The following is a 12,167-nucleotide window of genomic DNA, read 5'->3' as shown; positions in this document are numbered from 1 at the left end:
TTTGTTTTTCTGAGGCCGGGGGGGGGGGGGAGGACTGGGTTGTATTCCCCACAATCAGGACGAATGCCACGGGAACAGCCTGACGTTTATACGGTTTACCACAGCAACGTCGGTATATTTTCTCTGTTATATCCACAGACACTCCGGCAGACATTTTTCTGATCTTTGTCAACTTTAATATACATATATTAGGCTAATTATAAAATATGTATTGGGCAATATTAAAAAAAGCATAATCTTTTTCACAACAATTATAACTTTAAAATTCGTTTTTGTCACTGTTTTAATTTTAATAAATAGGCAAACAAACACTTGTAGTTTCAGTGTCAACGCCGCAACTGTCCTCACTGCTTTCTGTATAATTCATTTTATTCTCAATTCTTGCAGAAAATTACTTTTAAGTGAACAATTTCACTTCAGATTTCCACGTCATAGAAATGGCGAAGAAATGCAGGTTTCAAGTATTATGTAATGTTTAATAAATGAGCAGCAGTGTTTTATCAAGTTTAAAACACGAGGCGCAGCCGAGTGTTTTAGACTTGATAAAACACGAACTGCGAATTTATTGAACGGCTTAAAAATCTTCTGATGTAGATCAACTCATTCTTGTACTAATATTTAGATTTGGGGTTATTTTGGCCTAGAAAATTGGACGTAAAGTTTAGCCGTGTCTTTATCAGATATAAAGAAACTCATTAAACATAAATTTCTTTTGTATTTTCTTTATGAATTATTAATGAGTTTTTTAATGAAAAAGTAAACGACGCCCTAAGGAACCCTTACCCCAGCAGAAAATCATAGTATGCTCGACTATTTCATTAAAAATACTCGTTTCATTCATTATTCATTGCCAGTTACGTTAAACAAAGCGGTGTTTTGTCATAGTAAATCATTATCATTTTACATAATCATATGGTAATTTGAAACAGATCAAAAACACCCTGGTCATTTCAAATAAAATTTAAACCCCATAGAAAATACATCAACATTTTTTCATAACTTCTAATTTATAATTCCAAAAAAATAGAGTAGACAGGTTAAAAAATGATGTTTGAAATTTTTGGATCTAAGTGAACCTGTTAAACGTAAAACCGTTCCATTTTCTTTGTCCATGTCTTATCAAAGCAGGCTTCACCATTATGCCACGCTGTTAACTGACTTTTCAAGTAGAAGAACTGTTCATCAGACCACATCTCGCTTGAAGTCTGGACTCTAGTTTCCCACTGGTTGAGCCCATTGTCCTCTTTCTCGGCGGATTCTTTTTTCAATGTAACCTGGCCTTGCATGCTGACCTTAGCTGTGTTTGGCTCGCCTTCTTTAACTGTGAAGGTTTCAGTTCTTGCGTCGTCGTAGATAATGTTCGTATGTTTCAAAAGAACACATCCAAGGTCATTAGAAACCGCTACTTTGTATTCGTCAGCCAGTTGAGAAATCTCTAGAGTCCTGTAAAAATGAAAGAAAAAGAAAATCAGCAAAATCTTCGGCAACTTGTCTAATCCTTTCTGGCAACGCAAGTGTAACATCCCATGACCCTCACCTTGTCTTCTTGGGTTTTCTCCGCCACTCAACAGGTAAAATAGCGTGCTTATATTCAGGATCAGGAGGTGCAAGCTCTCGCAGCTGAGCATCCTTTTCTTTTACTTCGTCATTTGATACTCGAACAGGAAGTAGAAGCTTACTCTTACTTCCTGTCTGTATCGAGAGGGAAGACACATGTGGAGAAGGCCAGACAAACGGCCAGTGGACTGAGGAGAGCGCCAGACGTATTTTATGGCCAGCGGCTACAGTGTAGGCAATGGAATCAAATTTAACCCGCGCTTGGAAGTTTTCATGAGGCTTCAGTGGCTGAATATCCTTTGGTGAATGGCCGCCGAGATGAGTCAAGTTTAAAACCCCTGCAGCGAAATTAAAGAATATGCGAAATTCAAACTCATTTTCCCTAGAAAATGAAGGCTTCAAACGATTTACATATTACCTATGATTAAGCTTCATAACAAGCTTGTTACAGGTTCACAAATTGCAGGGAACGGCGAAAAAAGGCGTTTGAATGTTGAGGGGACCAGGAAGAGAGGAGAGACAGTTTCCCTTTTCTCCCTGTCTATTTTGCCTGTTGACTGCCGTTTGTAAACGTGAACCAGTAAGCAATAACTCAACCAAACCACTACGCAAACACTTGAAAGTTTTGAAGTACAATTTCAGCATAAACACAATATTACAGTGAACTCGACGCCCCAACCCAGTAATCGCGTGCATCACAGAAACTAACCAATCAAAGACATTCCACGGAGCCACGTCGTTTTACGTCACTCGTACGGAACTTTTCAGCTCGAACCTTAGATGTCTAGGGGAGTGGGGAGGGGGCCGGAGGCATTAGTGATAGCGCTTGCCTCCCACCATACCAGTGTGACCTAAATTCGAATCCTGGTCCTGGTGTCATATGTGGGTTGAGTTTGCGGTTGGTTCTTATCCTTGCACCGAAGTTTGTTTCTGGGATCTCCGGTTTTACTCCCTCCACAAAAATCAGCAATCCAAATTCCAATTTGATCTCGATGCACGTAAATTCATGTAGCGAGCTCTTAAGAGCTCTTGCCTGTTACATGAGAAACGTCTCTATCAAAAAGGGTGGAAACAAAATGCGCAGCAGCTGTTACCTTCTGGAATCACGCATATGCCAAAGGATTATACGGTGGATTGAACACTAATACAAACATTCCATTTTGTAGCGTGCTTGTAGCTTTTTAACTGATCTCCTACGCTTCAGGACGCTTCATTATATATGTCAGTTAACATTTTGGGCTCGCACAACATTGCAGATTTTACCAAAGGTATATGAGCACCTTTGTGTGTTATTTACGTACCTCGTGTTATTAGCGAAGATTCTCCATTTGGAAACACATCACACAATCTAGCGGCTACCAAAGCACAGGGCCTGTCACAGCTCATCTCTAGGTGAATCTCGGGAAATCCCAGCACCTCAACAGGCTCTTTAAGCGTTGCCGTCTCCCAGCACTCCGCCAAAGCGTCCTCAAATCTTTGTTCCAGCGGCAGGTCCTCAAGACTACTTGCCAAAGGGAGACCGCCCCATGATCCACTAAGAAAAGAGGACTTAACTGATACCTTGGATTCAGGAAGTTTGTCGCAGGTGCACTGCCCTGGGTTGCACTGTTCTGGGTTGTCTGATGCCGTTGCCAGACCTCTGTCAGTTCGTAAAATGAATTCTTGACGCTGTACATTGGGTGAGGGCCAGCGGTCCTCTGCTATCCACTTTCCAGGCCAAATGTCTTCCTTGTGCGCATTTGAAATTCCTGTTGACGAAGAAAGAAGACAAAATAGAATATATGATGAGGTTGCGACTTCGTGTGTGCCTTCATGGATATTTCCAGCAAAAAAGAGTTTCTGTGGTAGCTCTGACGATGACACATTCAGTACTGTAACGATTTGGAACAAACAGAGATCCTACCCCTCTGTACGACGTCATCACAATGACATTCGTCAATTTTAGTCTCATGTCTCAATTAAGGAGACTTGTTCCTTGTACTTCAAAACACTCTTGTATATAGAACATGTTGAAAAATATCTTTCCTGGCTTTTGAACGTCATGGAGAAATTCTTACAAAATTTCATAAGGGTACCTAATCATACAAACTCTATCATGTTTTTTTATATCATACGATGACAAATCGATCAAATCATAACCAGCCCTGCTTTCCTTTCAATGACGTGGGCTATGGTCTGATATAATCTGCAGTCTATAAAAATATTGGCCAGTTGAAACAAAATCGATCATAAAGTTGTCAAAAAGATGTTATGAAGTTGTCCAAAAAGTAGTCAAAAACGTTATCACCGTGGTAACGGTACAGCACGTAAACATCTTTGAAAGTGAACTAAAAACATACCATTCCTCACAAACACCCTTATAACAGGTTCGTCCATGATACCAGTAGGCAGTCCCTTCAAATGACAGTCCCACCATCTGAGGCTCTCTTTAAGGTGGTCTATCCGCGGTCCTGGTGATGAGACACCGGGCCATTTATGGGACCATGGCCCAATTAATGCACGAACAGGACACTTCAGATGTTCCACCATACGGAATACTGCGTCAGTATAGAGATCAGAAAATCCTCCAACTAGGAACACAGGACATTTAATGGAAGTGAAATCTTCAGCAATGGAGCCATGCTGCCAGTATGGGTCACGTGTCTGATGTGACAGCCATTTGTGTACCCATGGTTCACTTGATTTATTCAAGCGTTCTAGCCACACTTCTTTCCATCTGCAAATTCATTAAACAAGATATTATTCCATTTAGATAAATAGCTCTACCTTTTTAAAAAAGTTAGTTCTCCTTGGCTGGCTCAAAGATGTGATCAAATTGCATGGCAAATCAAGTTTAAAATTAGGGTAAAAAATTCACTGAAATTTGTTTAATGTAGTAGCATAATGCGGGGAGGTGGAGGAAATGCAGTCGCCCCAATCGCGCCCCAAAAGAGACCTGGAAGAGAATAGTGGAAAAGGAAATGAAAAAGTCAAGGGCAGCATAGTTTTCAAAAAAGCTAAAAGAACAAGCGTCAGACCAAAGACAATGGAAGTTTCTTGTGAATTATTGTATTGTATATTTATTAATTATTCCAAATAAATAAGCCAGTGGCAGGTCAATAGGAGAGATGGATAATGATCGAATGCGCGGAGGCTGCTGCTACAAATTGCAATGTAATTGTTTATTGGCTAAATGGTAAACAATGCATAACTACTAACTATTTCTACGCAGATTGAATTTTTGATTTATAGTCCTGGACAGGAATGGAGTAGATTGAGAAAAAATACCTAGGACCCAGGCTGTCTGGATGAGGAGGGCGTGCATTCCAAAGGAACATGATATGAGCCCAGGACAGCATTTCCCTTGCAAGAACACAGCCGCCACGGTAGTGTATGTCATCAGCGTAGCGATCATCAGTGGAATCCGCAGATATGATAGTCTTCAGCGCAGGGGGTCGTCTGGCTGCTAACTGAAGGCCATTAAATCCTCCCCAGCTCTTCCCATACATTCCTGGAATGAAAGTCTTGAGTATTAGGTGGTTAATTCAAATGTTGATTTTTTTGACGTGTACTTCCACCATCACAGTCACTCATACAAAACAAGAAAACTTTCACAAAGTAAAAATTGGTAGGCGCGGTGGTCTAATGTTTGCTGCCTGGATTCCGGATCGAGTGGTCCGGGTTCGACCCCTGGCTAGGCTCATTTTGTTGTGTTCTTGGGCAAGTCGCTTTGCTCTTTACAGTGCCTCTTTCTACGCAGGTGTATAAATGGTTACCGGTGAATTAAATGCTGGGGGTAATCCTGTAAAGGACTGGCATCCCATCCAGGGAGGAGTAGAAATATTTCTAGTCGCTTCATGTTACGGAAACCGAAGATTAGAGTTCCCCGACCCTTCCCCTGGTAAACCACTTAGAATTCCTAAGGATTGGAGACTTTTTCTTACCTTTCACCTTCTAATCATGTCATCTTACACACACGTTTTCCGTGCTTCGCACGTGCAAGCCAGATGAATTTATTACGAGTTTTGATTGGTTCACTGAACTGTCTGTGTCCTTCTGTGATTGGCCATAGTGATCACTTTGGTTTTGGTTTTACAAAAAATGAAAATCGCTGTATAACACGCTAAAAAAACATAAGTCGGTACCGATTGTTTGCACAAAACCTACCAACATTTCCAGTACACCAGTCTTGCTGTGAAATCCAGCTGATGACGTCACAACAGTCATCCTGTTCTTGTTTTTCATATTCATCATAATAAAATCCTTCTGAGTCCCCAGACCCCCGCATGTCTACACGGACACAGACATAGCCATGGGAACAAAAATACGAATGGGTCTTTTCATCCCTCTGTGCTGTGTAGTCACCGCGCCGATATGGAAGCATTTCTAGAAAGCAAGTTACAATAATAGCTTACTAAGGTAGAAACACCAAAGAAAGAAAAATGAGTCGACAACAAACACAGGTGGTAACGACTGATTGCGAAAAAAGTCCAATTTTTTCAGGATGCAACGACCGTGACGAATTCCTTTGAAGATGATATTCGTCAGTTTTTGTTAAAAAAAACAACAACTATATGGTGGCCCATCAGTGCCATAGTATTTTACGCTGTATTTTACACAATTTTTTTCTTTTTTATATTTATATTCTTATTCTCTTATTCTTTTTTTAGTTTTATTTTATTTTATTTTATTTATTTTGATTATTATTTTATTTTTTTTTTCATTTTTCTTCTTGTTTTTTATTTTTATTTTTTATTTTACTTTTATTTCATTTTATATTTTATTTTTATACTTTTTTATTTTTTTGATCAGCAAAAAAAAAAAAAAAAACGTCCGTGGCCCACGAGTGCCATAGCAAAAAAAAAAAAAAAAAAAACAAAAAAAAACAGCCGTGGCCCAGGAGTGCCATAGACCATGATGCATTGAGAAGGAGTAGTTAAGCAACATGGCGGCTCGAACAAGGAAAGATACCTGGAAAGAAGATGAAGAACTTACGCAGGACTTAGGGCAATACCTGAAACAGGGGCTGAAAAGAGATGACATTTTGGCATAGAAAAAGCAGGTGACAGGCCTACACAGAATACTTCGTTCGTGACATTTGTACATTTGCCGTTCTGTAGTGGATTTGGTCGGCCAATTTATTTTTGCTTCTCACTCGTTTATAAAGGGCACTATACGCTGTCAGCTGTTTTATTAGGAGTCATTTTAAGTTAAATAGAGTCGTAAGACTTCAGCCGCCCAGCAAATGTGCAGAAGACATAGGACATGTGTCGGTAAGTTTATGTTTATGTGTTTCTTGCATCAATTTGATCGAGCGTTAAGTCGTTTGATATCGATCGATGTTAAAATGTTTTTACCTCCCTTTTTCGTTGTGTGACATTCTTGCACCAAACGATTAAATTTAGTTTGACTGCATATTTACAACACGCAAGTTTGTTTTTTGTGTGTTGTGTATACCACCATATCTTGCAAATATGAATGAGCCAAGATACATGACAAATTTAATACAGAGGTGTCAAAATCTACTTACGGGAAACCGTGCAGTCCTACATCCTCTGCACATTTGCAGGCGTATATATAGTGCCCTTTCTAAAGAAGTGAGAAGCAAAAAGTCAATTGGCTGACCAAATCAAATACAAAATGGCAAATGTTCAAATGTCACGAACGAAGTATTCTGTGTAGGCCTGTCACCTGCTTTTTCTATGCCAAAATGTCATCTCTTTTCAGCCCCTGTTTCAGGTATTGCCCTAAGTCCTGCGTAAGTTCTTCATCTTCTTTCCAGGTATCTTTCCTTGTTCGAGCCGCCATGTTGCTTAACTACTCCTTCTCAATGCATCATGGTCTATGGCACTCCTGGGCCACGGCTGTTTTTTTTTTTTTTTTTTTTTTTTTTTTTTGCTATGGCACTCGTGGGCCACGGACGTTTTTTTTTTTTTTTTTTGCTGATCAAAAAAATAAAAAAGTATAAAAATAAAATATAAAATGAAATAAAAGTAAAATAAAAAATAAAAATAAAAAACAAGAAGAAAAATGAAAAAAAAATAAAATAATAATCAAAATAAATAAAATAAAATAAAATAAAACTAAAAAAAGAATAAGAGAATAAAAATATAAATATAAAAAAGAAAAAATTGTGTAAAATACAGCGTAAAATACTATGGCACTGATGGGCCACCATACAACTACTACTGTGGAAGGGAGAACATTTTTAAAACTTCTGTCCATTTCTTTAAAGTTTGAAAATCCCACATCTTCTAAGGAAAGTCGTTGCAGTGTTTTTTACTGTGTTCTTTTAGAGCAGGATGTTCTACCTTCTACAGAACGAGACAATGAATAAGTAACAAAATAGCCATATGGAAACACGGATGCTAATTAAAGCAGGTAAAATGGAAAATTTTTACACTGTTGCAAAAACATTCTGGCCACATTATTTAACATTTCTTTGACCCTAATATGTTACAACACAGTTTATGCTTCAATGTGATAACTAATAGCACTTAAATTGTTGTAATCGTGACTTGCTATGAGAGACTTGCTACTATGAGAGAAGGACTGACTTCCTCCTTGATCCTCCTTGTACAGCTTCATAGCAGCAGAGTTCAGAATACAAATCAGTCTCACCTAGTATAGCGGGATATTTTGCACCTTCCGGGGACTTGTCAGTTCTGTTATTAACCAGTTCTGGGATCCAGAGTTTTGCTGCCAGTTTGGTACCATCACGCATTGGGATCCAAGCCAATGGGGTTCGATTCACAGTATATGACATATTGGTTTGTGCATTTAGATTCTACAAAAACAAAAACGATATTCGAGAGGACTTTCTTGGCTAGAACAAGAATATAATCTATGACATGAATTAAACAAAAACCAAATGAAATAAAGTGTTATTTTGAGAAATTTGTTGAAGGGGTGTGGTGAAAATTCAAGACTCAAGTCTCAAGTCATGTAGTCGTTAATGACATAACGATTCATAGTTATGTACATTTAAATACAAAAATAATGGTTCTGGTCGAGCGTGTAGAGGCTCCGCAGAGGGAGATGGGGAGAGATGCGCGAAGAAGCCTCTGCGGAGGAGAGAGAGGCGACCTAGGAACGAGTCAGCCCCATTCTCGTCTTCAGAGCAGCTTGTTCCTCTTTGCCGGCTAAGTCTGGGGCAGTCTGTGATTAAATTGTGTAGAATTTAACAAAGAGAATTTGAAACTAGACAATCAAATCAATCGTAGTAAATCTCTCACATGCACAACAAAGGGATTTTTAAACGGTTGATTTGATTTGCTAAATTTAAATTTCCTTCGTTGAAAATCTAGCCAATAAAACCATGTGTCCCCAGAGCCAGTTGTTCCTCGAAGCCAAGGCTCAACCCCCTTCCCAGGGCTTCTCCCTCTAAAAGCCCTGGGAAAGAGGTTGCCCCAGGCTCTACCAGCTAAGAGGAGCAAGTGGCTCTGGGGACGAGAATGGAAGAAGGGAAGAAAAACAAAACACTTATTTCGTGCTTACGTCACTTCCTTCCCGAGTACGCAACATGGGTACCACCTGTACTCAGCGTATGCCATATAATAAAAGCAATATATATCACGGCTTCTGTGTTTTATCAGCAAAATAAACCACTTGGGTTAAAAGAACACCACGCTCGAAAAGCGCTTTCTTTCTCTCTTTTTTTTATTTTCAGTCACCAGTCGAAGTTGACTCGAGATATAACAAACTATTAACGTGTTGTTCCAGCACTCTGTGTGATTTATTGACCGTTGGACCAAAAGAAAGTGTTAGCTGTAAAAGTTATGTAAATTTTTTATTTGCGTGTTTTTCCGGAAGTTATTCAATATTCAGAGATCGCCTGGTATTCAAGCCACTATTTCAACATATTACATAAAAACATATTAATTTCATAGTCAATACTGGTTTTCCAATTACTAGTTTTATCGCGATCTTTCTATCTCTTCCAAAGTCAAGGACTATGGGCCCGGACGCACTGGGCAAATTTTTGTTTATTTTGCAAAAAAATCTGTCACCAGTTCCGTGAGACAAGTGCGCCCGGGGATTTTCAGATCTACCAAATTTTGTCAACCCTTACCAAACTTCAAAGGCTCCGTCGTCCTGCCTCGGAGCAGGACAAATTTTTGTCAAGCGTCAAAACTGACAGATTTTTCAATTAACATGACTTAATCTTAAAGAAAACGTCAAACAAGTATATCTGATCTCGCTTTTAAAGGCAGTTGTCTGCCAAAATATTTTATTTTTTCTCGACAATTGAGCTGTGAACGGCGGAGGACGGCAAGGATATAACGACAATCGACTCACACAACAATATATATATATATATATACAGCTCGCAGTACTCCTGGCTTGGCACAATTTTCAAACCGCCCGAGTACAAGTACCGCTGCTGATCAAAATAAAAGCGCGGCGAGTCAAGACTATTGAATTGTACTAAAAGCAAAAAATACGGCTCTTATCGGCCGGAACATAAGACTCTTTTCAGCGAACAGAAAGTTATCGAAGGTGTACAGTTTTAACATGATTGACACTTTGTGGTTATCAAAAAATTTGGTGTTTTCAAGTGCGTCCACGATTGCCAAATTCAAAATTTGGTAGAGACAAAATTTGTCGAGACTTTTGGTAGAGCCAAACAAATTTTGTCTGTCCAGTGCGTCCGGGCCCTATGTTTATGTTTATAAAGGATTAGATTGTAACGTGACCAACTTGAATTTTGATCGGATCAATCCCTCTTCGCCTGACCGACTGCATTCAAGCGATTATGTTACAGGAATATTTTTCGGCCAGATGAAGCGATCTCAAAGATTTATGTTCAACTCGCTTTATCATCTCTGCAAGTGGTCGATGTTGATGTCGAACAAAGCACATTGCTGTTATAGTGAGCTTTATATTCTATTAACTAAACGACTTTGGAGTCATCTAGCCTGCGAGCAGGCTCTCTATTCGGGGGCAACGTGAATATTGAACTGCTCGAGCGCCGAAGGCGCGATCCCGCGAGTGCCGAAGGCGCGAGTGCGTGGGCGAAGTGGGCACGCCGAGGGAGAGCCTGCACGCGCGCCATTGAATTTCAAATCCGGCCCCTCGAAATGTGACAACTTGTTGACAACTCGCTACGCTTCCGGTGTCAATATATCGATCGAACGCTCGCGCGTTTATTTCGAAAAAAGTTGTAAACAAAGAGAGTGAATGTTACTGTATCTGCAAATGTACATTTTTGGTAAAATATGGAACTGGTAAATCGGTTCGCATGTAAACGGAAAATTTATTTGAAGCGTCAAATCGCGATGGGAGCCGCGGACAAGTGATGACAGATGTACGAACAAATTGAAAAACAATTCGCAATATTGTCTAGTTTGTCCAGCCGTGTGTGCGATTCCTGTCCCCAAAAAAATCAGAAAATCGAACTTAACTAGTGAGCATCACTCTGCGAACGGCATTTGTAAAGCTGCTTTATTCTCCTGCACGTTTCGTCCGACTGTCGCGGACTTCTCAGCCGATGCAAATATTAACTGCGAACTGACGCTCGTAACGCCGGTTAAATCTCGCAAAGCAACACAGTTCAACCCATCGATTGTCCCTCCTTCACCTGGTCCCGGGCACCTGGTCTTCAATTATGCTGGAAAGTGGGCATATTACTAAAACGATAGTGTCTGAGAGTCGCTCGTAAACTTTCTTCTCCACCATTGCCACTGCAAAGAGTTGAAATACATGTATGAAGTAATTGCCGTAACCGGTTTGCATAACCGCAAAAACATCTCGTCCTTCTAGAAGATAATTTACCGCATCTTCCTGTTCTTGTTTTAAGTTAAGGAGATCGTTAGAATCAAGCGAAAGTTTCCAAAATGCTTCATGAACGCTGCTGAACGAACTCGCGTGCCTATTCACGGACGCCGGCCGTAGTTGATTTGTTGATATGGACGCTGGTTTTTCTCACATTAATTGAGCCTGTCATTTTTGACCAATCAGAGTGCTGCGTTCGTGGACGAACGCGCCGGATTTGAAATTCAATGGCGTGCGTGCAGGCTCTCAATTTTAATCGCGGGCTCGCATCACTCGCCCAGCGGCTCGCTTCGCTCGCCGACTCGCGCCTTCGGCACTCGCGGGATCGCGCCTTCGGCACTCGCGGGATCGCGCCTTCGGCGCTCGAAGAGTTCAATATTCACGTTGCCCCCAAATAGAGAGCCTGCTCGCAGGCTAGGAGTCATCACAATATAATTTAATATATTGACACTCGCTTGGCTAATTGTCGCGTAGCTTTTGTCGCGCTTTTGTGCTGTTCAATTCTCTAACTACAGCAAAAATGCACTGAGTGATAATATGTTTAAGAAAACGTACATATAACAAAATCGAAACACTTATACTCACCATTTATATCTGCTCTGAATAACCCTTCCGTGATCCACGCATCCGTTTGTAAATGCCGGCTTTGTTTATTTTGACCCGAGTTTTACACCGCTTCTTATTAAAGCGTGAACACTTAAAATATGTCTGGAATGTTCTTTGTCTTTTAACCAATCACATGCGAGAACTTCAGACCGCAGAAACCACAAACAACGAATGGGTTTCCATCGGTCACGGAACAATATTCGGTTCTCGTTTCGCTCCAATTTACAAGTAAATACCAATTGTAATTCCTT

General features: G+C 40.2%; 1 protein-coding gene across 1 annotated transcript; it reads right to left on the bottom strand.

Annotated features, from left to right (window-relative positions):
• Positions 1 to 832: 832 nt before the first annotated feature.
• Positions 833 to 11,954, bottom strand: LOC144634424 (cocaine esterase-like). Its single transcript, XM_078493375.1, has 8 exons — positions 11,896 to 11,954; positions 8,158 to 8,323; positions 5,704 to 5,922; positions 4,825 to 5,047; positions 3,897 to 4,273; positions 2,859 to 3,305; positions 1,538 to 1,895; positions 833 to 1,443 (listed from the first exon to the last, which is right to left on the bottom strand). Exons 1-8 carry the CDS (start codon positions 11,896 to 11,898, stop codon positions 1,080 to 1,082), a joined length of 2,157 nt encoding a protein of 718 aa, XP_078349501.1. The 5' UTR covers positions 11,899 to 11,954; the 3' UTR covers positions 833 to 1,079.
• Positions 11,955 to 12,167: the final 213 nt, after the last annotated feature.

Source organism: Oculina patagonica, chromosome 13, assembly GCF_052425735.1.
Source record: "Oculina patagonica isolate OP01 chromosome 13, crgOcupat, whole genome shotgun sequence".
NCBI lineage: Eukaryota > Metazoa > Cnidaria > Anthozoa > Scleractinia > Oculinidae > Oculina > Oculina patagonica.
This window is presented reverse-complemented; position numbering and strand designations above follow the sequence as displayed.